This window comes from Octopus sinensis, linkage group LG2 (assembly GCF_006345805.1).
Source record: "Octopus sinensis linkage group LG2, ASM634580v1, whole genome shotgun sequence".
Classification (NCBI taxonomy): domain Eukaryota; kingdom Metazoa; phylum Mollusca; class Cephalopoda; order Octopoda; family Octopodidae; genus Octopus; species Octopus sinensis.
In genome coordinates this window covers 84,279,717-84,306,702 of record NC_042998.1, presented here as the reverse complement: position 1 = coordinate 84,306,702, position 26,986 = coordinate 84,279,717, and the positions used below count along the sequence as shown (strand labels likewise).

The following is a 26,986-nucleotide window of genomic DNA, read 5'->3' as shown; positions in this document are numbered from 1 at the left end:
CATAACTTCACCCAGCACAATAACAGAATAAATTACTTTCTATTTACAATTGAAGTATCTAGCATTAAAAGTAATAATTACTTTAAAAATTGCTATCTCAGTCATCCCTTTCATCATTTAATGTCTCTTTTGTATGCTGGCATGGGTTGGATGGTTTGACAGGAGCTGGCAAGCCAGAAAGCTGCACCAGGTTCCAATTGTCTGTTTTGGCATGGTTTCTATGGCAGGATGCCCTTCCTAATGTCAACCACTTTGTGGAGTGTACTGGGTGCTTTTTACATGGTGCCAGCATAGGTGCTTTTTATATGGTACCAGCACAGGTGTTCTTTTATGTGGGACCAGTGTAGCTGTTTTTGTACATAGAGCCAACAAAAATGCTTTGTTATGTAGCATCAGCATGGGTGCTTCTAGCAAGGAAAATTGGTTAATTGGTTAGAGAGAGGTGTTATACAAGGGGAAAATAAATTAGAAGCAAATGGAGAGAGTATGATTTCATGACAAATACAAACGAGCCTCTCTGTCATTGCTTGACCTACTAAAAATAGCTTTCAAACAATATTCCTGAAATCACTCCTTATCATGTTTTTACATCTACTTTTCTGCACAGGCATGAGTTGGATGAGTCTTTTCCCAGCAGTGGTTGATGGTTGAGTGCCTTTCTTGATGCCAATACTTTTCAGTTATCCCTTACAGCATGCAGGAATACAGTGTACCTATTCTACCTTTCACAAGAGATGACACAGGTGGTAGTTTCCCATATATTTGCATTTTGGTTGGATGACGCTTCCACAAGAGATTTTGAGCTCTCATAAGGAGGCGAGTGTAAGTTCCATCCAACCGCCTCTCAAGCTTCTTTGATAACGTCCAGGTTTCTGAGCCATATAGTAGAATTGGTTCGACTGTGGCTTTCAAGATTTCAAGTTTGAAGTCTCTACTTAGATTTGATGACCAGATCTTACGCATATCATTACAGGTTGAACAATGATGATGATGATGTACCTATTCTAAAAACTGGGGTACACATTAATGCCTTAAGAAAGAACAGACGCATTAGATAATGTAATCTTTGACACATTATACAATAAAAAAAAAAGAGATGGGATGATTGTCCCTGCCAGAAAACTATTGATCATAGGTCTGCTCTGTCAGAGCTGACCTGGAGCTTAGCAATGATACTTATAGTCCAGAACTCTCTCTCTCTAACTAACTCAACCAAAATAGCACATTATACTTACATCTGCTTGACAAGATAACTAATGAGGTCTTCATAGTAGTTTTCATAAAAATTAATAGCCTGGCCATAGGTGATTTTTTGAAGAAGCTGCACAGACTGAAATCATAAAAAAGAATTAAAAAAAAAAGAAGGAAACTTCACACATATGCATGCATACATGCACAGCAGAAAACAATCATCACAAAGGAAAAAAATATAATAAAACTGATCCAGTATGTTTCTAGAGTATATTTTATCATCTCTGCAGAAGGATAGATAAAGTGGAATCTGTGAGATTTGAACACAGAACTAGATATCATATTTTTAACTAAATACAAATATAAATAATATATATATATATATAGGAGTGGCTGTGTGGTAAGTAGCTTGCTTACCAACCACATGGTTCTGGGTTCAGTCCCACTGCATGGCACCTTGGGCAAGTGTCTTCTACTATAGCCTGGGCCGACCAAAGCCTTGTGAGTGGATTTGGTAGACAGAAACTGAAAGAAGCCTGTCGTATATATGTATATGTTTGTGTGTCTGTGTTTGTTCCCCCAGCATCACTTGACAACCGATGCTGGTGTGTTTACATCCCCATAACTTAGTGGTTTGGCAAAAGAGACCGATAGAATAAGTACAAGGCTTACAAAGAATAAGTCCTGGGGTCGATTTGTTCAACTAAAGGTGGTACTCCAGCATGGTCACAGTCAAATGACTGAAACAAGTAAAAGAGTATATATAAATAAATGCATATATGGGTACAGGACATCACCAACAGTAAACAACATGAAAAACAAAAACAAATGAGTTAAATACACAAATAACAAAAGAAAAAATGGAAAGACAAGTGATACAAAGAATACAATTAATGACCCTTCATCAGTTTTCAGCGGTCTGTCTACTCCCCATTTTGAGCAATCAATGACAATATGTGTCTTTGAAGACAGTGGTTCCATAAATACCAAAATAAAATTTGGGATTTATGGAGGGTCAAAGTTCGGAACAAAAACAGGACAGTGGAAACATACAGGGAAAACAAATGAAAACAAACATGGAGGGTCGTTAGACCTGAATGAGGGGAAAATAGTGAATGCTGAGAGAAATATTTTCTTTGGAAAGAGAAAAGATAGAGGAGAGAGATAGGAGATGTCCAATCTTTAGAACGTCTGTGCAGGAAAGACAGATGATCATGTGAGGAAAAGAAAGTTGGACAATGGTCATGTGTGAGCAACGAGAGAGAAAAAGAGAAAGAAGGGGGGGAAAAAAGAGAAACAGACAGAAAACGGTGAAAGGGAAAAAAAGGAAATTAGAGAGGACGGGGGAGAAAACAGTATATATACAAACACATGCACACATATATGATAGAATTCATTCAGTTTCTGTCTACCAAAATCCATTTATAAGGCTTTGGTTGAAATGGGGCTATAGTAAAAAGAAACTTGCCCAAGATGCTATGCAGTGGGACTGAACGTAAAACTATATGGTTGGGAAGTAAGCTTCTTAATCACAAAACTACACCTATCAAGTCGTGGCTCTTTTGATTAACAGAAAATAAAAGAGAAAAATAAAGAAAAAGCAAGTGAATAATATGAAAGTCAAATAACTTACATCCAAAGCCAAATTATCTGATGCTTTATTAGAATTATTTATAATTAGACTGGCTAAAGCAGCAAACAAATTAAAATCTTTGTATAAGCTTGTCCGAATTTGGGGTTCATGCACTGAAAGAAAATAAAAACAATTAAGAAAAATATTTTTCAAAAAATTACAATAAAAGAATTAATTAGGATCACTTGAAGAACTTTCTGGTTTTTAACCCTTTCTCTAGCAACTTTTTTTGGAGAAAAAATTTCATTTTCAGACAAAGTATTTTTTATCAGATGAGCTTGCACTCTCATCTGATGTATCCAAGCTTCTAATAGAAGGTTTGTTCATATTCATTGTCATCTTCTGAGCTCAACATCTGGGCATAATTTATTAAAAAAAAAAAGAAAAAAATACTGAGAAATGCTGAGAATTGATGTATAAACTTGTCAGTGGCTGCTTTTGAAATTATATGTTTTGGACAAATTTACTCGTCACATTCTGGAAAAGATAAATTGGGTGAAGACAAGTTAACTTGTCTTTGCTGGGTAAGAGGCTAAAACTTCTGTTCAGTTTGCAAAATGAAAACTGAACATTTGCCATATAGAAACATAGAAACACTCGGTTACTTAAATTATTTACTGCAGAATTACATTGGTTACTTAAATAAACAAGCAAAAATAAAATATTTCATTAAAATAAATTTTTAAAAATAAGAGTAGATTTAGTAGAAAGAAACCCATCACATGTATAGTTATATATCTTATCTTATAAAAGCAAAGCTGATCTCCATCTGTCTGTCTGTAACAACATCTGAACAACTACAGGTCCTCTTTTAGGATACAGGGAATGTACAATATCACTTCTCTGGTCAACCATGTATGGTGCTTAAAAGAGGATGGAACCCCATAGATAACTAAATGGAAGCTCCTTGAACAACTGGGGAATTATATAAATGGGAGCAAATGATGTAAGGTAAGTTTGCTTGGCAAGAATCCTAAAAAAATTGCTTGACTTCAGGAACTTTTTAAACTCCAGGAAAAATGTATTTAGTCATTGCCCTCATCTAAAACGTTTTCTACTACAAGCTTGGAATTCCCCATTTGTGGCATAGGTCCACTGCAGCTTCAAATATCAAGGATGGAGCCAATTTAAGAGACATAACCCTGTCTTGCTGGCAGTACCCCTAGCACAGACAAATATTATTGTTTACAAAACTGATTGTGAAGTATTTCTTCCTCCAATTGTAGAGAGATCATGCTCCTCAAGCCATTTGAGTGTGATGAGTCATCTATACTGCTAAGCACTTTATAGGTGTGAAACCAATGGTCACTCTATAACTGGGCATAACAATTAACTTCCTAAAAAATATATTATTGCTCTAATGTTTTACAGTGTACTTCTTTTACAGATATATGAACTACTGATGCAGGGAGGTTGGTGTTAGGAAGGGCATCCAGCTGTAAAAAAAACATGACAAAACAGACACAGTAGCCTAGGGTAGTCTTTTACCTGGCTGGCTCCCGTCAAACCGTCCAACCAATACCAGCTTGGAAGGCAATGATGATGATTTATATATATATATGGTAAAATCAAGGTAAGGTTCCACATAAAAAGCACCCAGTACACTCTCAAAAGTGTTGGCATTAAGAAGGCCTCCCAGCTGCAGAAACCATGCCAAAACAGACTATGGAATCTGGTGTGGCCCCTGTCCTAGTCAGTCTCTGTCAAACCACCCAACCCATGCTAGCATGGAAAATGGATGTTAAATGTTGATTATGATAATAATGTCCTTTGTCTTTATCTTTTACTTGTTTCAGTCATTAGATTGTGGCCATACTGGGGTACCACCTTGAAGAATTTTAGTTGAATGAATTGACCCCCCTCCCCCACAGTACTTGTTTTTTTTTTAAAGGCTTCTTCTGTTGGTCAATTTTGCTGAAACGCTAAGTTATAGGGACATAAACACACCAACACCAATTGTCAAGTGGTGATGGTGGGACACACACACACACACACACACATATGATGGGCTTCTTTCAGTTGCAATGTACCAAATCCACTAACAAGGCTTTGGTTGGCCTGAGGCTATAATAGGATACACTTTCCCAAAGTGCCACACAGTATGACTAAACCCAAAACTGTATGGGTGGGAAGCAATCTTTTTACCACACAGTTATGGCTGCTGCTATAAATATAGGAGGGGCTGCGTCGTAAGAAGTATGCTTCCCAACCACATGGTTCCACATTCATATGTATATTATAGATGGTTTGGTATGTGTATATAGGCGCAGGAGTTGCTGTGTGGTAAGTAGCTTGCTAACCAACCACATGGTTCCGGGTTCAGTCCCACTGCGTGGCATCTTGGGCAAGTGTCTTCTATTATAGCCTCGGGCCAACCAAAGCCTTGTGAGTGGATTTGGAAGACGGAAACTGAAAGAAGCCTGTCGTATATATGTATATATATATATATATATATGTATGTGTGTGTATATGTTTGTGTGTCAGTGTTTGTCCCTCTAGCATTGCTTGACAACCGATGCTGGTGTGTTTACATCCCTGTCACTTAGCGGCTCGGCAAAAGAGACCGATAGAATAAGTACTGGGCTTACAAAGAATAAGTCCCGGGGTCGATTTGCTCGACTAAAGGCGGTGCTCCAGCATGGCCGCAGTCAAATGACTGAAACAAGTAAAAGAGTATACCCCTGAAAAAAAATATTTATGTAATGTAGCATGAAAATATTAAATTTTAATTTTAATGTATTAATTGATTTATATTTCGCATATTTACCATATGTATTTGGAATCAGTCCTTCAATTTTACAATAGGATGAATTTATACTGAATTTATTTTATTTATTGCACGCTTAAGACCGTTTGTTGAAAGGACCAATGAAACAAAACGATTTTCAAAGGTGTATCCTTTAAACTAGTTTTTGTTTGATTATATCATCATTTCTGTTCCATTCTAACAAAACTGTCCAACGAACAAGAACATGAAACTCTGAGTAACAGTTTTTGTGATATTTCTGCTACTTTTAAATAAGGTGTATCTATATACAGGTAGAGGTAGAGACAGAGAGAGAAAGAGAGAAAGCAGTGTACTAAGTTTGTTTACTCACCTAAGTTACTAAGTAGTTGGATACATTTCAGTGACAAATGTCGTACAGTGCTGGGATCAGATAAGACATCCACTAAACAAGTCAGACATTCTGTAGCTGCCAGTTGAGGTGGAAGGAAATATTTACTGTTTGATCGTTGGGCTGTAACTCCAATCATAACCTGAAATCAAATGCACATAATAATTTGAAGAGCGTATGTATTGTTCATATTTGATTAACAAGTGTAAGAGATATGGTGGTGTAAGGTAGTGAATAATGAATGATGATTGAAGACTAGCAGCATCTGAACTTTTGCACTCCTTTACAGCAAACATATTTCACTTTGGAACCATTAGTAATGGTGGCGTGCATAGTCGTCTATATAGAGGACAAAACAAAACAAATCCCTTATCATCCTTAATTTATTTAGGACTGGATCTTAAAGATGCAGTCATAACTAAGAGATACAATCACTGAATTTCTACAAAGCTCAGGTGAGGCCTATAATGGAACAGTGCTCCCACACATGAGGCAGTGTTGCTGCTGGACACAGACATCCCTGACAACACCCAGGAAAAGACACTTGGTTGATTAACATTACTCAAGTCATTAACAGGCATACACCAGATGCACACTCTCACCTCTCTCTCAGCCATTTTTACTATCATTTTAACAGCCACTGCTCCTTAGAACTGACTGGTCTCCATTCAGGCATTTCTAATTCATTCATCTCTCCTTCCACACCAACCACTAAGCACAGATCTTCTTCAGAACATTGATCCTCTGGAACTCACTCCTGGTGTCAACTTGCAATAGCTTAAGCAGACTGTTAGCAGTATTACTCTCATCAGAGGGCCTGTATAGGCCAAGGGCATTGCCCTTTCCTCCAAACCCAATAAGTGAAAAAAGAAATCAGTTAAATAACAAATAAAAGTTAAAAAAGAGAAATCAGTGAAATAACTAGGTACATAAAATGCACCATCTGAGCGTGGTCAATGCCAGTGCCACTGGCATGTAAAAAGCACCATTTGAGCATGATCATTGCCAGTGCTGGCAACACATAAAAAGCACTAACTACACTCTTGGAGTGATTGGCGTTAGGAAGGACGTACAGCTGTAAAAACTTTGCCAGATCATATTGGAGCCTGGTGCAGCCTTCTGGCTTGCCAGCCCTCAGTCAAACCATCCAACCCATGCCAGCATGGAAAGCAGATGTTAAATGATGATGATGATGTTTTGACTTTGAATATTTTATAAGATTATAGTATTCAGTAATGTTATTTTTCATCTGAAAACAAAGAGGGTAAATTTTTACAACTACAATCATTTCACTTTAAAGTTGTGATTTACCTTAAGTACCTGACAGTTTTGATGGTTAGATTTGTTCAAAATACATAGAAAGCCACAGAAAACCATGGCTGTCAAGTTCAAATTGAGACAAGCATAGTAATAAATATCTACCAAAAAATGTAGGTATGAGTGTATAAATAACTTGTAAAGCGTTACTTACATCTAATTGACGTTGCAAGTGCACAAGGGTTGAGTCAGTCTTGTTATTATAATACTGAGTAGTGGCGAACACAAGAGCTTTTATACAAGCAGATGTTTCCATGGTTGCAGATCAGTTGCTATATGAAAATAACATGTAAAATGCCAAATTAAATTTCCTTGAGCATGTCAACTCAATAAGTTTATCAAACATTAACCCTTTAGCATTCAGATTATTCTGTCAAATGTATTGATTATTTATTTGCATTGTTTTGAATAACCATTAATTACATTGTAACTTTGAGATTTCAATGATGTGTGCGTTTATTTTTAGAATGACTTTTTGGGTAGGTGTGAGAGGCTGGATTTGGCCAGTTGGAACATAAAACTGGTAAAATATTTGGGCCTGATATGAACATTTTAAATGCTAAATTAGGAAACAATACAAAAAAAATTACTCTCTCTATAATTTTATCTTCTCCAATCAGTTTTTTATGTGTCCTAATATTTGATATTTGAGGATGGATAATTTCATTTGTTAATTGAATATGAATTTACTTTGTCAAAAGCTTAGGCATGGCTGTATAGTTAAGTAGTTTGCTTTGTAACTGTGATTTAGAGGGTAGGGACTTCACTTCACCGGGCCTGAGATTTGAAACCAAATCCACCTGCTTGTTGCTTGTCAAAATGAGTGGGAAATCCTCTCCACACTAGATGATTGATGAGGAAATACTCAACCCCTTAGGACTTGTGCTGGCCAAGGAAAGGTCAGTCTTTTGTTTAAGGTTTGACCTACATTACTGACCACAGTCTTTGTAACAAAGAACACTTCCTATCTCTTCCTCTTTTTTGTATCAGTAGACCAAGGAGCAACAGTCTCTTCTGCGTCAGCCATGACCAAGAGCAACACTTCCCTTCGCTCAACATGCAAAAAGAGGCTTCCAGCCGCAAGAAAGATGATGTATGTGACCTTTATCCTTTCTAGTCAGCACCGTGCATTCCTTACTCTTTCACTCTCTACTGACAGACAACTTCTACACACTACCAACTACTAACCAGTGAGCCAACCTTCCTCTACACTGCCACTACGATTACTTTTGTCTCTTTAACTACCTGTCAGGCAAATGTAAATATTTCTTCCTTCTTGGTGTTGATTCTTCGATGTTCAATCGTTACGCCAACACAAGAACCTTTAAGTGTTACATATACATGCTACATCATATCAATGTGATATGGCACATCACATTCAGTGATTTAGAGTTCGATATTACTATGGCACCTTCAGCTGATGTCCTCTACTACAGCTTCTGGTTCACCAAATCCTTGGGTAAAATTTAGTAGCTGGAAACTGTACAGAAGCCTGTTATGCAAATATATAGCAGCAGCATCATAATTAAATATATATATATAGCCAAAAACATAGCTATGTGGTTAAGAGGCTTGCTTTCCAATCATGTGCTCTTAAGTTTAGTCCTGCAGTGTGACATTTTGTGCAAGTGTCTTCTATTTTAGTCTTAAGTTGACCAAAGTGGATTTGGTAGATGGAAATTGAAAGAAGCCCATCATGAGTATATATATATATATATATATATATATATATATATGTGTGTGTGTGTGTGTGTATTGTATGTGCATGTTTATGTGTACTCTCATCTAAGTATTTCATGATGGTTGTAAATAAGCATCATCATCATAAAAGCAAGGTTATTCATTCCAAGTTTTCCATGAAAAACATCAAGCTATGGGAAAATCTTACCCTGCTTGAAAACAGGTAAGGGTTGGAGACAGGAAGGGCATCCAGCTGTAAAGAATCTACCTCAACAAATTCTGTCTGACCTATGCAAGCATGGAAAAGTGGACTGATGATGATGATGATGATGACATATTATCATCATCATTGTTTAACGTCCGCTTTCCATGCTAGCATGGGTTGGACGATTTGAATGAGGACTGGCAAACCAGATGGCTGCACCAGGCTCCAGTCTTGATCTGGCAGAGTTTCTACAGCTGGATGCCCTTCATAATGCCAACCACTCCAAGAGTGTAACGGGTGCTTTTACAAAACTTGGGAGCAGAGACATTTGTTTAGCATAATCATTGTACATCTAATTTCCATGCTGACATGTGTTGGCTGGGTTGTCATGGCCTGAGTCGTCTTCCACTGAGTGCCAGATTTCTAAAGACTAGGTGTTCATAATCGTGTTATTCCATTTGGTTTCTATAACCATATGCAGTAACATCCCACAATTCAGTAATTTCATGTGGACTAAAGTGATGGTTGACCGCAAACTTATAATTGGAATTAAATTACTCTGACCTGATATTACATGTATGTATATTAACCCTTACGTATTTAAATAGGTCATATTTGGCCCAAATATTCTACCTGCATTATGTCCAAACTGGCCAGATCCAGCCTATTACACCTAATGACATTCTAAAAATAAACAATCACATTATCAAAAATCTTGAAGTTATGAGATAATGCATGATTAATTCAAAATAATATGACTAAATAAGCATTACATTTGACAGAGTAGTTTGAATGTTAAAGAATCAAAAAATGGTGGTTGGGAGTTGGTGCTGAAAAAAACTATTAGTAAAAGAAAAGTGATAGTTTAAAAAGTCTAACAAGCACTGATAGTGAGCAAAATACAAAAGTACAAATATGAATGAAAAGATGGGCTGGTCATGGCTGGAATGCCTTTAATTATATGTCTGCTTGATCAGAGCTGAACTGGAGCTAAACAACTTACACCTGCATCAGCTGACAATGAATCAGCTATGATGGAGGCTTCTGTTTAATTTTGCAGAATCAATATCAATCACTTTAAAAAACTTCATGTTTTATAATACATACAATTATTACTGTTGTTATTCATTAAACATGAGAGTCTACAGTATCAGTCACTGCTCATCAGGTCATGAACAGACGACTGATACTTTATCATAAATAATACTATAAGCAAATAATGGTTCCAAATTTTGGCACAGGGCCAGTAGTTTTTGAAAAGAGGGGAAAATCGATCCCACTGACCCTAGTACTTGACTGGTATTTATTTTGTTGACCCCAAAAGGATGAAAAGCAAGGTTGACCTCAGTAGAATTTGAACTCAGAATGTAAAGACAAGTGAAATGCAGCTAAGTTAACAATTCTTTTTTACTCAGAGTGGTTGGCGTTAGGAAGGGCATCCAGCTGTAGAAACTCTGCCAGATCAAGACTGGAGCCTGGTGCGGCCGTCTGGTTCGCCAGCCCTCAGTCAAAATCGTCCAACCCATGCTAGCATGGAAGGCGGACGTTAAATAATGATGATGATGATGATGATGCACAAGGCTCGAAATTTTGGGAGAGGGGGCCCAGTTGATTAGATCAACCCCAGTATGCAACTGGTACTTAATTCATCAACACTGAAAGGATGAAAAGCTAAGTCGACCTTTGCAGAATTTGAACTCAGAACGTAAAGACAGACAAAATGCTGCTAAGCATTTTGCCCAGCTAACAATTCTGCCAGCTTGCTGCCTTACTATTGGCATATAATACAAAAAGTATATATATGTAAGAATGTGTAATAGTGTTTAGCTTCAAGGCAGTTCTGATTGAGCTGACTTATGGTCAAAAGATATCCAGTTTTAGTTTTCAAACCTAAAAAATAAATGCAAGGGACCTACAAACCCACTACTCCCCTGTCCTTCTTAATCTATGTATGACAAGGAGCCTTTTTGCTTGAAATATCAGCTGGAAATCCTTCGATACAGTCAATGGATTTATTTTCAGCTCTATGGTTCAAGACATTTCATAAATACAGAAAACAAACATAAGAAACCTACAAACCACCTAAGACTAAATATCCCCTATGAAAAAAAAAATCTGACGTGAAAGATCCAGGTACATTACTGATAGGAAGCTTGTCTTCCAGCCAAGATATTAATTGAAGAGCCATAAGCAAGTTTTAAAAGTCAAACAGAAATTTGGCTGGATAAGAAGTTTTAAATAAAAAAAAAGTAGAACGATTACAATGATGATGTACCAAAGCAAGATTCTACTCTCTCACTTCCTAAAATGCAACTCAATTCTGGTGTATTCCCAACATTAGAAAAAGTCAGTAATTTTCCAAAATATGCAGAGATCTGTCAAATTTGAAATCTAGTTCCTTGAACGCAAAGATTCCTGGAAGCAAACAAGAGCTGAAGATCTATTCAATAGAAAGAAGAGAGATATTATTCTGTCTCGAAAATTTTGTAAAACGTGGCACCAAATATGACAAAAGGTGCAGGAGTGATTGTGTGGTAAGTAGCTTGCTTACCAACCACATGGTTCTGGGTTCAGTCCCAGTGTGGTATCTTGGGCAAGTGTCTTCTACTATAGCCTCAGGCCGACCAAAGCCTTGTGAGTGGATTTGGTAGACGGAAACTGAAAGAAGCCCGTCGTATATATATATATATATACGAGGGACGTTCAACCCATGCTAGCATGGAAAGCGGACGTTAAACGATGATGATGATATATATATATATATATATATATAAGCGGACGTTAAACGATGATGATGATGATGATGATATATATATATATATATATACGAGGGACGTTCAATAAGTAATGCCTCTGACCCACTTGCAGTTGTTTGATCTAGCTGAAATTTTGCATGTGCAATCATTTATATCTCTATAGAGTAAGTGGTAAATTACAGCTCTGAATTAATTGTGGTTTCTGATTTACAGGTGTTTGAACCGAGTCAAGTGTGAAATGGAGCCTGTTGAGTGTCGAGCAGTGATCCGGTTTTTGTATTTGAAAGGACGCACACCACGGGAGACTTTTGATGAAATGAAAGTAACTTATGGTGATGATGCCCCATCATATGACCTTGTAAAACGCTGGCATCGTGAATTCAAACATGGTCGGAACTCTGTGGAAACAGATCCCAGATCTGGTCGCCCCTTCTGCCATTGATGAGGCATCTGTCCGTCAAGTTGAGGCTGCCATTTTGGAAGATCGACGCATAATTATTCGCCAAATAGCCCATGAGGTCAAGATTAGTACCGGGTCTGTGGAAACTATCATTCATGACCATTTGCATATGCAAAAGGTGTCTGCCAGATGGATTCCCAGGTTGCTCATGCCTTTCCAGAAGCAAGAATGCGTCGAGTGCTCGAGGGTGAATTTGGAGATGTGCCAAGAAGATGACTCAAAATTTTTCAAAAGACTGATTATACAGGATGAAACCTGGGTCCATCACGATCATCCAGAGACCAAAGCCCAGTCAATGCAGTGGAAGCACCGTGACTCACCCCCTCCAAAGAAGGCAAGGGTGCAGTCCTCCGCTGGCAAGTCATGCTCACAGTCTTCTGGGACCAGGACGGAGTAGTGATGATAGATTTCCTGGCAAAGGGTACCACAATTGCAGGAGCCTATTATGCTTCACTTTTGAGGAAATTAAGAGAAGTTATCAAAATCAAGAGGCGGGGCAAGATCAGCAAAGACATCCTCCTCCTGCAGGACAACGCTCCGGTCCACAACTCGCTTGTCGCCAGATCAGAAGCACAGGCGTATGGCTATGAACTCCTCCCCCATCCCCCTACTTTCCTGACCTTGCACCCTCTGATTTTCACCTCTTCCCAGTCATGAAGTTGTTTTTGAAAGGAAAGCGTTTCCCAGATGATGCAGCCTTGATTTCTGAAGTCACGTTCAGGTTGGAGGACCAAGCTGGAGTCTTCTACAAAAACGGTCTCCAGAGCTGCATCAAACAATGGGAGAAATGCGTAACTCTGGGTGGTTCATATGTAGAAAAAGACTAATAACTGTGCCAAGTTTCGTTGCTCTACTGCTATGGGAAGTGGGTCAGGGGCATTACTTATTGAACGCCCCTCGTATATATATGTATTTGTGTGTGTATATATGTTTGTGTCTGTGTTTGTCCCCCCAACATCGCTTGACAACCGATGCTGGTGTGTTTACGTCCCCGTAACTTAGCGGTTAGGACTTTTTAACCCTAACCCTAACCTTTGTTTATAAAAATAATTTATTTACTTAGTATAAAAAATTATTTAGGATCGAGCACTTACGACTAGCTAGCGCGGATACGTGTGTGCGCGCAGCGGGACCACAGTTCGCTAGTAGTACACAACTGGTCAAACTTGTGCAACTCTGAAATGTTTTTATATCACTAGAAAATGTTGGAACAATAAAATGATTGCAATAAACACAAATAACCTTTTCTTCAGAAAGGCATGAACGTCAAACATTATCATCTTATGTTATAATTAAGTGCTTTTTGTCAAGTTAACTATCTAGCGGAATTTAGACCGAAACAAACTTTTAAATAAACAACTAATTTCCGCCATCAACGGTTCAAAAAAAAAAGCCAGTGGGATTTACTAAAGCTATAGTAATCCTGTACGATATTAAATAAGGAACAATAATAACAATGATTATTGAAGAAGGATGAACAAACATTTGTAAACTTACCGATAATGAATGATTATCACAGATTCACTTTTAAATTGCGCGCTGCTGATTTATAATATTATAGAAAGCCGTTGCTTCGTATGATCTACTTTAATTACGATTAACGTGTTGATTCAATAATTTACAAATAAAATTAAAGCTTATGGTACTTTGAACGTTAAAAAATATTCTATTTAATTTTTATGGTAAAATAGAAAAGAAATTAGTGTAATTCCGGTTAGTGATTCCACCCTTTCCAACAAAATGTTACTTTCGTCAATAGCAACAGAATAAAAAGATGTCAATGCAAAAAAAAACAACAACAAAAAACAAATAAATAAATAAAAGGAATAAAAAACGTGTTAGAAACGAAGAAAAAAAGAAAGTATCTTCTTGTTATGAAATAGAAACTAAAGATAATACGCGACTAAACAACTACGGATTCCGACTTCTCCCCTTAAGACGTGGAATTGGTAATTGGAAAGAAGGTGCTAACCAAACAGATCGACATAGTCTAATAAGGCAGTCAAGATGCAAATGGAATCATAAAAGAAGAAATATAGGGCGTAACGACGCTTTTAAAGAAAGAAAATAGCTGAAGAAAGCTAACTTTTGTTCAAGAAATATGATTTCGGTTGATTAACCCCTATTAATTTTTTTTATTTAGTCGGAGAAAGTTCGCTGCTATTTGAGAAATATATTTTCGCATGTTAAATCTCATTTAATTTTGCCATTAGTCAACAGGAAATACAAATTTAACTTCGGTTAGGAAATGAACTGTATTGGTAATTTATAGTTCCAAAGGAAATATAACAGCTACTAGGGTCCAGAAAATCTTGTAGCGGGTATGTCCATTGGGATCCGGACAAAAGTCTCTAGTACAAAACCCCTTCCGACAAAGCTCCCATAGTTAAAGTGTGAAAGTGGGCAAAACCCCCTCGGTTGTATTTTTTGGTTATTTTTTCGTTTTTATCCCCTTTTACTTGTTTCGGATCTTTTCGGTTTGTACGGCAGTTTTTCTAGCGGTGTCATATGAAATTGTCACCCTAGTATCGATCTATTGCATTTCAATCTGTTTTAGAGTTAGGGTTAGGGTTAAGGGTGGGGGGAAGGGTATCTTGTTTTCTTCAGAAATGTAAATAAACCCAATCTGTTTCTTGTCATTCCTTATCCAAGTGACCTTAACATATCGCCCATCACTTGTTATGCGCTCATAAATTAGTTTGATAGTTGAGCTTTGATTGGTTGTATGCAAATGGCCCATAACTGGGGTCCGGAACTCTCGTGGGAAAAAATTTCGCGGCCAGGTTGCCAGCTTGCCCGATGGAAAGTGGGCCCCCTTAGACATTAGAGTCCATATATGGGGGGGGGGCATGAAAAAACCTTCGGTTTCAAAGAAAATATCTGAAGTCGGCACTTTTTGGTTATTTCACCCCCATTAAGAAATTGGGTTCTCCTCCAACTAAAAAAAAATTGTTTAACCCTCGATAAAACAAAACAAAAAAAAATGAAAATAATTAATAAACATGGAAACAGAAAAAATTAATTATCTTATTGAATCTAATAACATTTTTACAACAAATCATACCATGCCCATTGAGGAGGCCAAAAATCAACAATGTGTTGAAATACTGAATCAAAAGAATCTAACCATTTTAATTCAGTCTCTTGTCACCACATAAACTCAATATTTTAGTGAGGAGATAACCCAAAAGTACCAACTTCAGATATTTTCTCTGAGCGTGATGTAAACAGTAGAAAGCACGGAACCGTGAAGTATATTTGCCACCTAAATGTGGCGGACCCACAGGGGACGATGCTACTGTTGATTATAGCCCCAGGAAGACATCTCCTCCAGCTGGCTAACGACACACTGTCTGTATCCAATTAGTATTTGCGAAGGGAAATTATCATTCCCATCTCTAGCCTCACGTGATACACACAGATCCGAGTTTCTGAATAGTAAACCCGTCATCAGCAATATGACAGTCACCAGCTGTCGATGAGAGCTCAAACCAAACGCAAAATACTATAATCTTTTTCCAGTGACAAACTTTCGCTTATCTCAAAAAAGGAGAAACAAGCAATAAATAATATCTGAGCGAAACGTAAACAGTAGCAGTACGGAATCGTGAAGCATATTTGCCACCTAAAAAGAGAAAAGGAAGAAAAAAAACCCAAAACAATTTACCACCTTGGGTTGAAAAGTTGGGGGCGCTGGGAAACCTCTCTAATAGCTATTGAGACACACCCGCACGCTTGCAGCGTTGCCGCGGGTGATGGTGAGACTGATGCGGAGGTCGCACCGTAATGGTGAGGAGCGAGATCTGACTTTGGATGCCGAACTATTTTCTCTTTTCCCCCCCGCGGAATCCGTTATGCCAGACATAACTAGTTAATAAAATATTGTTAAAATATAAACTAGTTACGTCTGGTATAACTGAGCAGTTATCTCCCTCTAATTATTAGAAATAAATAATAATAGGAAACGAAAGTATTTTTTTTTACTTCAAACATCATTTTGGAGACATGGTCAGTATAAAATTGCATTCCTGATTTATGTGTGATTTAATATTAGGTAGGACCTATTTTAATATATTGAGGGATCAATTTCTTATTTACAAAATAACCCCATTACATGGATATTAATACATAAGACGGGTTTAGGAAGATTATGCGGAATTCATGCGTTACTGAAAGGGGTAAAAAGGTATTAAATAGCGAATTAATAGATGTGAAATTGCTACAAATAGGAATCGAAACCTAGCTGTTAACTCTGTTCTTTGGGAGCTGAGACAACGTTAACCAGGTGTCCCGTTCGCTCTATTAGATATACACTCGCTAAGACACGGTTTTTGTATTATTTTTTCTTAACTGTATTTTATGTGTACCGTTTTGCAATAACTATAATGCAATTTAGTTAAAAACCTGACCTGTATTAATAATATCCAAGCAGGTATTTAATTATTTTTTAAAGGTGAAAGACAGGCTTGAAAGTGTTTACCATTCTATTCTCATAAGGTATTACTAGAAACTGTATTAAGGCGGCGAGCTGGCAGAATCGTTAGCACGCCGGACAAAATGATTTGTCGACGTTGCCTTTCATCCTTTCGGGGTTGATAATATAAGTTCTACGTGACACATTCTACCATTATCCGAAGTTTCAAAGTGTTTAGTTAAAAAAAAAAAACCCTAGACTTTTCACCAAAATATATGGTCATAATTTGCAAGAAGAGAGGGCTAATATTCTGAGCATATGCTTCATGTGTTTATTCCACATGCCTTTTTTTGGCGGAGTTTTGGAATAGCTGCCCCTCAAAGTTCCATAGATTTTGTCTTTCATTCTGTTTCCTGCAACCGAAATTACGATTCTGAGACTATATTATTTTAAAAAGTTCAAGCGTTTTTGTAAGCATTTTTGTCCCTCCCTACTTCCCTCCTCTTTTCCTTTCCCATGAAACTACTATTTTAAAATTTTCGCCCCCCTTGTTAAGAGATGAATGTCAATCTCTTTCTCTTCACTTGTAATCGTGCGATATATATATAGACTAACAATTTATCGAATCAATGTATTTGAAATCTAATTGAGAGGTGATATGTTTTAAGTAATTATAAACATTTGAAAGATAGTTATTTTGAAGAATTTAAAAACTGTAAAATATGTTTGAATTGTATGCATATTTCCAAAGTTGGAACATGTTGTGCATCAAAGAATTTATCATTTACCAAACATTCACGAATCAAATTCTTGTGGAATCTTTTCCTTTTATTGGTTAATTCTTGAATATTGTTTACTGAAACATTGAGTAGAAGGAGAAATTTTACATATCTAAATAACAGAAAATATAATTCAAAGTCCTTATCTTGTGGGCTTGCAGGTGCTGGTGCCAGGTGAAAAAACACCCATTTCAGTGTCACGTAAAAAGCACCCTTGCTGATGTCAGGTAAGAAGCATTCTTGCCAGTGCCATGTTGAAAGCACCCAAGCTGATTCCACATATGAAGTACCCTTGCTGGTGTCACATATAAAGCACCTGTGCTGGTGCCATGTAGAAAGCACCCATGCCTGTGCCACATAAAAGCACACAGTACACTTTGTAAAGTGGTTGATGTTAAGAGCATCCAGCCATAGAGACCATGCCAAAACAGGCAGTTGGGGCCTGGGCAGCTCTCTGGCTGGCCAACTCCTCTCAAACTGTCTAACCCATGCTAGCATGGAAAACAGATGTAAATGATGACAATGAATTGCTAAACCGTTTATTACCAGAGTATGAATCTGAATATAAGTGTGAGATGGTGTTGGTGGTAAAACTTAAATACTGAAGATTCAGTGAATCATTTTTGTTTTGCAGTCTGTTACAGTTCATACTGATGTAGGTCCAGTTAAGATTGAACTATTCTGTGAACAAGTTCCTAAAGCTTGTGAGGTAAAGATAATTTCCAGATTTATTACAATTTATTTGTAATTTGTTTTTATTTATTTGTAAATTCATGCCTGCTTATTAAAATCTCATTAACCCTTTAGCATCTAGATTCCTCTGTTGAATGTAATGCTAATTTATTTATGTTTTGAATTAATCATGCATTATCCTGTAACTTCATCATTTAACGCCTGCTTTCCATGCTGGCATGAGTTGGACGGTTTGATTGAGGACTGGTAAGCCAGGAGGCTGCACCAGGCTCCAATATGATCTGGCAAGGTTTCTACAGCTGGATGCCCTTGCTAGTGCCAACCACTCCGAGAGTGTAGTGGGGCCAGTCTGGTGCACTGGCATTGACCATGCTTGAATGGTGCTTTTTACATGCCACTGCCATGGGAGCCAGTCAGGTGGCACTGGCATTGACCACATTTGAATGGTGCTTTTTATGTGCCACCAGCACGTGTGCCAGCCAGGTGGTATTGGCCATGACAACGATTTCACTTCACTCAACAATTCTTCTCATGCAAAACATATTGCCCAATGATTGAAGGGATCTCTTAAATGGGCTGTTTTACATTGACATTGTAGGGTAGTTGTGAGAGGCTGAATTTGGTTGGTTTGAACAATAAGCAAGTAGAATATTTGAGCCTGATTTAGCTATTTTAAATGCTCAAGGGTTAAATTACCTTTGTTAAGTGAAGATGCATGAGTTAGTGGTTAGGGTGTTTGGCTCATGATCATAACGTCATGGGTTCAATTCCTGGAGAAGGAAGCAGTGTCCTTGAGCAAGGCTCTTCCTTTCATGTTGCTCCAATCTATTCAGTTGAAAATGTGTACTAGCTGAATGTTGGTGCAGCTTTCTCATCTTCAAACTGTAACACCCTGGCTGTGCTGCTGGGTCAAAAAGTGGGGCGCTTGGAGACTTGAGAGGATATCTATGTCTGCTCACAGTTACATAGGCACCTAAAAATGAGCAAAAGCATGGGATATGTTATCAAGCCATACTCCTTTGCAAGTGATGACTGGTTCTTTAACTTTTGTTACATCTAGAGGCTGAACCAGAGAAATCCAGCCATGGCACATGATACTTTAAAATCTCCTCTCCATGGTATCATATTTTTATCTTGCAGGAATTTTTTCTCTTGACTTCTACCTTTCATTGCTTAAATATGTGTGTGAGTGTATGTGTTTTATATGTATTTCATATCAATATAGTTTTATTTTTGTGTAACTGATTTCAAAGATGGTACACTGTTTACAGAACCAGATATTGAATTTGTGCTGGTAATTATTGTGTTCCTTTGCCATTGGTATAGTCATGGTTGAGTTGTTAAATTCACTGGGCTATCATGAATTTGATCTCATTGCACTGCACCTTGTGTGAGTGTCTTATATCATTGCCTTGGGATGACTCAAGCTTTGTAAATGAAATTGAATATATGGAAACACAGTTGAAGCTTAATGAATGAACTGCACTAATAATACAAAGGTCCAGCCTTGTCAAACACTTTCTATCTGAGTTATTATATTAAAACTATAAGTATTTATGGAATACTGTACTCTCTAGAGCAACATATAATTGAAAAGATTTCCATTAACATGTAGTGTACAATCCAAATCTTGTCATAGAAAAGAATGATCCTACAAGGTACTTTATTCTATCCTGCTTCAACAAAACCCATTATTTTCTAAATATATTTCTTTTCCAGAATTTTCTAGCCTTATGCGCTCAAGACTACTACAATGGCTGCATATTTCATCGGAACATTAAAGATTTCATGGTTCAAACTGGTGACCCAACTGGTTAGTGTTAAGTGAACAGAATAAATATTTCTTTCTTCTGTGCTTCATTCTGTCTTTCATGTTTTTGTGTTTAATACTTTCATGATTGGCCTAATTTCCAGTTATATTCAAGTGTTATACACACACATATAGACATTCCTTCCTTTCTGTTCTTTTTTTGTCTTTCAAGTTACTTGGCAACCTCACTAGTGTTGGCAGCGTGAAAAAAAGCACCCAGTACTCACTAAAGTAGTTGGTGTTGGGAAGGACAGCCAGCTGTAGAAACCATGCCAAAGCTAACACTGGAGCTTGATGCAGCCTTGAGACTCACCAGAGCATCCAACTCCTGCCATCATTGAAAAACGAATGCTACGTGTTGATGATGGTATATATGTGTACTTTATTTGTAGTGTGGAGAAGAATATACATGAAACCATTGGTTGTCTTGTTAATCCACAAATAAAGAATATGTATCCATCAATGTAGTGTTGAGCACACACTGTAAACGATGATGATATTGTAGGTGCAGATGTGGTTGTTTGGTTTTTAAGAAGTTCAGTTCCATCACATGATCTCTTAAAATGGGCAGACCTCTTTAACTATATCCTAGTGCCAACCAAAGCCTTGGGAATGATTTTGGTTGGTGGAAATCAAAAACAAGTACATCATATATATGTGTTCTTGTCTTGACATTGTAAACAAATTCCGCTATCACACAAACGGTAATATTTGTTTTCATTCTTCTATGAAAATATGTCTTGACATGATATTTTCCTTGCTTGGAAACATGAATGTTGGTGACAGGAAGATCATTTTGCTGTAGAAAATCTACTGCAATGAATTTTGTCTGACCCATGCTAGCATGGAAAAGTGACTTGTTAATATAATGATGAAACCTCTCAGGGAAATTCAGCGTGACACAAAGTGTGACAAGGCTGGCCCTTTGAAATACAGGTACAACAGAAACAGGAAGAAAGAGTGAGAGAAAGTTGTGGTGAAAGAATACAGCAGGGTTCACCACCACCACCTGCTGGAGCCTTGTGGAGCTTTAGATGTTTGGTCTGGGAATCAAAACCGTGATCCTAAGACCGCGAGTCCACTGCCCTAACCACTGGGTCATTACACCTCCACAATTGCATTAGTAACACACAACATTTCTATGGAGGAAATTATTGCTGATTTTGTAGGCTATTCATGATGATACTAGTTCAGACTAATAAATTAATTGATATTTTTATTTTTTATTCTCTTAAACAGGAACAGGCAAAGGTGGTACTAGTATATGGGGTGGAAAATTTGAAGATGAATTCCGAGACAGTTTAAAGGTTTGTTATCTGATATTTTCCTTCACTTTGTATCTAAACCTTCTCTTAGCATATACCAACTGCTATTATTTGCTTAGAACCTGGAAGGATGAAAAGCAAAGATGAAATTGGTAGGAGCTGAATTTTGGCTGTAAAGAGATGGAACAAATACCATAAGGTATTTTTTCCCACACTCATGATTCTGTCAATTGACTTCCTGAGTAGTTGTAGTAGTAATAATAATAATAGTGACTAACTAAATTAGCATACACTAGTATAATAATAATAATAATAATAATCCTTTGTACTAAAGGCACAAGGCCTCAAATTTTTTGGAGGAGGGGACTAGTTGATTACATTGACCTCAGTGATTCACTGGTACATAATTTGTTGACCCAGAAAGGATGAAAGGCAAAGTCGACCTCAGCAGAATTTGAAAACAGAACATAAAGACACGAAATACACCGAGCATTTTGCCTGGCATGCTAATGATTCTGCCTTCTCCCTACCTTTGCCATCCTTTACTATTATAGGCACAAGGCCTGAATTTTTTTTTGTGGGGGAAGCGGGGCTAGTTGATTATATGAACCCCAGTACTCAACTGGTACTTATTTCATCAACCCTGAAAGGATGAAAGGCATTTGAACTCAGAACATAAAGAGCTGGAAGAAATACTGCAAGCTTTTCTTCTGATACTTTAATATTTCTACCTGTCCACAACAACAATAATAATGGTTTTGAAAGAAATTACTGCTAAAATGTAAAAATATCTCCTTCCTTCTTTAGCACAACACACGAGGCATAGTATCCATGGCTAGCAGTGGTCCAGACACCAATGGCTCTCAATGGTTTATCACTTATAATAAGCAACCACATTTGAACATGAAATACACAGTTTTTGGACGGTAAAAACTTTCTCTTTATTTTCATTTCATTGTAATTGAATATTAACAGTAATATTCATTTCTGATTTGGACACATCACAAAATTCAAGAGAAGATGGTGGTGTAACTGAATTTCTGGGGAAAATCATCTCTATAAACTGGTATCTTATCCAAGAGGAAGATTTGTTTTTTGTCTAACTGCTACAGAAACCATAGTCAAGTATTGGTCCAGTGGATGTGTGAAGTTTGGATTAATTTAGTCAAGTTTATTTATTGTTATAATATAGATGCAAGAGCATTATTAAACAACGGAATTAGGTTTCTCAGGACAATAGTGATCATGCACTTGGCAATAAGAACCAGTTGTGTTCTACCACCAGTGTTTTTCCTCTGCAATTAATAATTACCAATTGTTATTGTACCTCCTTGGATAAGAATTGATTCCTGGTATCACTTAAACCCAAATACATCTAAGTTTTCAGGCAGAGCCCTTCGTGCTTGGATGAGAGACTCTGCTAGGAGGAGTGTTAGAGAGGGCTTTGTTTTCTTTCTCTCCATACAGTCAACTAACATGATTTTTTTTGTTTTACTGTATTTACTTTTGATAATAGAATGAGAAGATTGGGTGAAACTATTTGGATGTTAATGGTTTGGTACAGCTGACTTGACATTCAACTCATTTTGGCATTGGAGGCAAACATACATACACACACAGAAATACACACAAACAGTAGAGAGAGCATGGGAACCAGTCAGGTGGCACTGGCATTGATCGCGTTTAAATGGTGCTTTTTATGTGTCTCTGGCAAGGGGAGCCAGTCAGGTGGTACTGGCATCAGCCATGACTACGATTTCACTTGACTCAACAGGTCTTCTTAAGCACAGTATCTTGCCTGCCAACTCAAACGGGCTGGTTATGCTACACTGGCATTGGCCATGACTGCGATCTCATTTTACTTGCCAGGTCTTCTCAGTCACAGGTCTCAGGCTCCTGTCATTGCTTCTGTGAGGCCCTTAAAGAGAAAGAGGGGGGAAAGTGAGAGGAACATTAAAATGCCTGATGACAAATAAATCAGCATTGAATCAGTGATGTCAGGTAAGTGGCACCAGAACAGCTGTGCCCAAACATCTCATAACCTTTTATGAATTCATTCTGTCCAACCCATATCAGCATGGAAAACAAATATTAAATGATGATAATTAACACAGGCCTCTTCAAACTTAGCTTTAGTACATGAAACAAATGAACTGTGTTGCAGATTTGTGGGAAGGGGAGGGGAGCTTACCGCTGCCTTATAGCATTTACCAAAAATGACTTAATGTGTTATTTTTTTTCCAGAGTTATTGATGGCTTCGAAACCTTGGACGAAATGGAGAAAGTTCCTGTGAATGAAAAGAATTTTCGTCCTTTGAATGATTTAAAGATAATTAATGTCACTATTCATGCCAACCCATTAGCAACGTAACATCATTTCATTGTAAATATAACAATAAAGCCTTTAATTTTGTAAAACTGTTGTTTGGTGTAATTAAATTTTAGTAAGCCTCACCTTTCCTGGCCAGAGGTACACGTCTTCAGAGGATTTGCCCTGTTAACTTCCAAAGGTGATGTAAATAGGAGTTATGATGTTCATGCCCTTCCAGAGTATATTAACAGAATAAGCATAATAGCTGTCGTTGGGTAACTGAGTCTGGGTTTGAAACTCAGTTCATGGAGAGTTCAAGGATGTTCCTTTATTCTTTTACTTGTTTCAGTCATTTGACTGGAGCACCGCCTTTAGTCGAGCAAATCAACCCCAGGACTTACTCTTTGTAAGCCTAGTACTTATTCTGTTCATCTTTTGCCGAACTGCAAAGTTACAGAGATGTAAACATACCAGTATCAGTTGTTGAGCGATGTTGGGGGGACAAACACACAAAAACATACACACACATATATATATATATATATATATATGATGGGCTCTTCTTTCAGTTTCTGTCTACCAAATCCACTCAAGGCTTTAGTCGGCCCGAGGTTATAGAAGACATTTGCCCAAGGTGCTATGCAGTGGGACTGAACGCAGAACCATGTGTTTGGTAAGCAAACTACTTACCACACAGCCACTCCTGCACCTATATTAAAATTCTTGTTCCATCTTTTCAATGTCCATTTTTCCATGCTTGCATGGCTCATGAAAATTTTTGAGTTTAACTTTTTTCTACAACCAGATGCTTTTCCTGTTGCCAACCCTCACTTGTAAAGTTCTATTTTCTCTTGTCCTGGAGACTGGTTATATGATTAGGGTGCTGGAGTTGTGATCGTAAGGTTGTGGTTTCGATTCCTGGATTGGGTGATGCATTGTGTTCTTGAGCAAAACACTCCATTTCACATTGCTCCAGTCCATTCAGCTGGTAAAAATGAGTAACCCTGTGATGGATCGGTCCTGTCCCAGGAGGAATATATGTATGCCAGAGGAACCAGGAAGTCAGCCCTATGCTCCTTTAAAGAGTAATGTGCACTAATCTGTTTCCTTTTGAGCCTCACGGAGGCAATGACCAAGACCTTTGGCATTATGTCGTGCTTGAGAAGAAGACTAAGTTGAGCAGTCATGGCAGATACTGATGTCATGCAAATGTTACATAAAACCACCCATTACACTCTTGGAGTGGTTGACATTAGGAAGGGCATCCAAACATATAAAACCATGCAAATCAGACTGGAGTCTGGTGCAGCTTATCAGCACTGGTCAAACTGTTCACTCCATGCCAGCATGGACAACGGACATTAAATGATACATACATACATATATATATATATGTATGTGAGTGTGTGTATGTTTTTTTTATTTGACTGCAGCCATGCTGGAGGATCTTGTTGCTTAACAACAACAGCACCAATTGTCAAGTGATGGTGGGGGCACAAACATAAATATATATGTATATATACGACGGGATTCTTTTCAGTTTCCATCTGCCAAATCCATTCACAAGGTTTGGTTGGCCTGAGGCTCTATTAGAAGACACTTGCCCAAGGTGCTATGCAGTGGGACTGAACTCAGAGCCATGTGGTTGGTAAGCAAGCTACTTGCCACTCTTATACCCTTTTTAGCTTGAACCTGACTACCAGAAAGAATTACAGTGATCCCTCGTTTATCGTAGTAGATTGGTTCCAAGACAGGCTGCATCAGGTGTTCATATATATATATTTTAAAAATCTGCGATGTCGTGAATCCGTGATAGTTGAACCGCGAAGTAGCGAGGGAACACTGTATCAATTTATGGCCACTTTCCTTGCTGCAATGAGTTGAACAGGTCGTCATGGTCAGTCATTTTCTGTTGGGAGCAGCAAGTGACATGATTCACATACTTGTCACCTGGATTGTTTTCTATGATTGGATGCTCTACCTATTGTCAATCAATTTAAAGTGTATACTAACTGCATTTTCTCATGGTACCAACACTTGAGAGGTTGAATAAAGGGACCCTTGATCCCTACTCATTCTTTGCTCATTTGGCAGCTAATTTTGATAGCATGTGATTTGTTGGCTTTCTGTTGTGGTACCATAACAGGAGTGGTGGCGCCTTGTAAAGGCACTCAGGACTATGTAAAGAGAAACCAAAATATTTGATAAAAGTTAAATTATACTCAGCTAAGATATATATAGATCAGAGAAAAGAACAGTTGGGTGGAGGAAACTGATGCCATCAGTGAAACTAGAAGTTGATGTAAATGCTGAGATTAATCAATACCCTAAAATGTGAACATTTGTTCAGATGACAAGAAAGGGCTGAAAGGAGAGAGAAAGATGACATCAGAAGGAGCAGTACTAAAAGAAAAGAATAAACAAACAATGCCAACCCACAGATTCTATGAGATGTAAACATTTAATTTTCATGCATTTCATCAATAGATGGGGTGTTTTCATAATACATTTCTTCAACATATAATTTATATCTATAAGCATTTTAACATTTATTACACTTTGAATTAATGTTTTACAAAGAATTTGTATATATTATATAAAAATGGAACCCTAAATATGACATAAGAAAAAATAATAATTAGGACGGAATTTCTCCACAATCACAGATGGCTTAAATTGAAAATAAATGGAAGGATTAATACAGTTAACAACAATAATAATAAAGAAATGATATGTATATATGTAATATGTCTTTGGTAAAGGTTGTAAGATTTAACAGAATGGCTGGACTTAGTGTTGAATTACTGATATCATAGTCATTTGCAATGGCTATTCTGTGTACCAAGATATATAACATTAGATGCTGCACTATGACTGATTGATAAAAATACATATTCCACCTCAATTACATTGATGGGTGGATAACAATGAAAAAGGTGTGTCCAACTGTAAATATGTTTGTGAAAAATAAAGACAATGTCATTCTTGCCAATAGCGGAAGAGGGAAATAAAATAACAAATATGAAATATAAATTCTGAACTTTTGCTAAGCTACTTTATAATATTAAATATATCTATTGAGCTACTTACAGAAATGATAAATTATATATATTTATAGATACATACATATATAAATCCAGTTATATATAATTGAATTATTACTTTCTACAAATGTTTTAAAATATTTCATCTATAAACATACATACATGAAATTAATTAATCACATAATTATTTATAATTGATTTCTTTTAACAAAGGATAAAAATGGAAGGAGAGTAAGAAACTAATCAAATGAATTCCATTGTATTCTGGCACTGGGAAAACAAATGGCAATGCTGGTTGTTACACATTCATAT

General features: G+C 37.3%; 2 protein-coding genes across 3 annotated transcripts in view; one reads left to right on the top strand and one right to left on the bottom strand.

Moving 5' to 3' along the window:
• Positions 1-16,161, bottom strand: part of LOC115232416 (protein CIP2A-like) — an 85,476-nt gene extending 69,315 nt beyond the window's left edge. The window contains exons 1-5 of one of the 2 annotated variants that reach the window (XM_036514881.1): positions 16,029-16,161; positions 7,412-7,529; positions 5,923-6,082; positions 2,825-2,937; positions 1,236-1,330 (exon numbers count right to left, since the gene is read on the bottom strand). In XM_036514881.1, the coding sequence (XP_036370774.1) occupies positions 1,236-1,330; positions 2,825-2,937; positions 5,923-6,082; positions 7,412-7,513 (470 nt within the window). In that variant the 5' untranslated portion in view covers positions 7,514-7,529; positions 16,029-16,161. Of the gene's footprint in view, positions 1-1,235; positions 1,331-2,824; positions 2,938-5,922; positions 6,083-7,411; positions 7,530-13,855; positions 13,945-16,028 lie in introns of those variants that run through there. The other variant, XM_029802279.2, reaches the window with a different exon arrangement.
• LOC115232289 (peptidyl-prolyl cis-trans isomerase-like 3) lies at positions 16,038-23,737 on the top strand. Its single transcript, XM_029802118.2, has 6 exons — positions 16,038-16,366; positions 18,186-18,260; positions 19,964-20,057; positions 21,294-21,361; positions 22,127-22,245; positions 23,564-23,737. Exons 1-6 carry the CDS (start codon positions 16,364-16,366, stop codon positions 23,688-23,690), a joined length of 486 nt encoding a protein of 161 aa, XP_029657978.1. The 5' UTR covers positions 16,038-16,363; the 3' UTR covers positions 23,691-23,737.
• Positions 23,738-26,986: the final 3,249 nt, after the last annotated feature.

Excerpts from the sequence above, each read along its gene's own strand:
- LOC115232289 (XM_029802118.2), top strand. Across the intron at positions 18,261-19,963 it reads AAGTTCCTAAAGCTTGTGAG|AATTTTCTAGCCTTATGCGC; the intron begins GTAAAGATAATT and ends TTTCTTTTCCAG. Across the intron at positions 22,246-23,563 it reads AAATACACAGTTTTTGGACG|AGTTATTGATGGCTTCGAAA; the intron begins GTAAAAACTTTC and ends TTTTTTTTCCAG.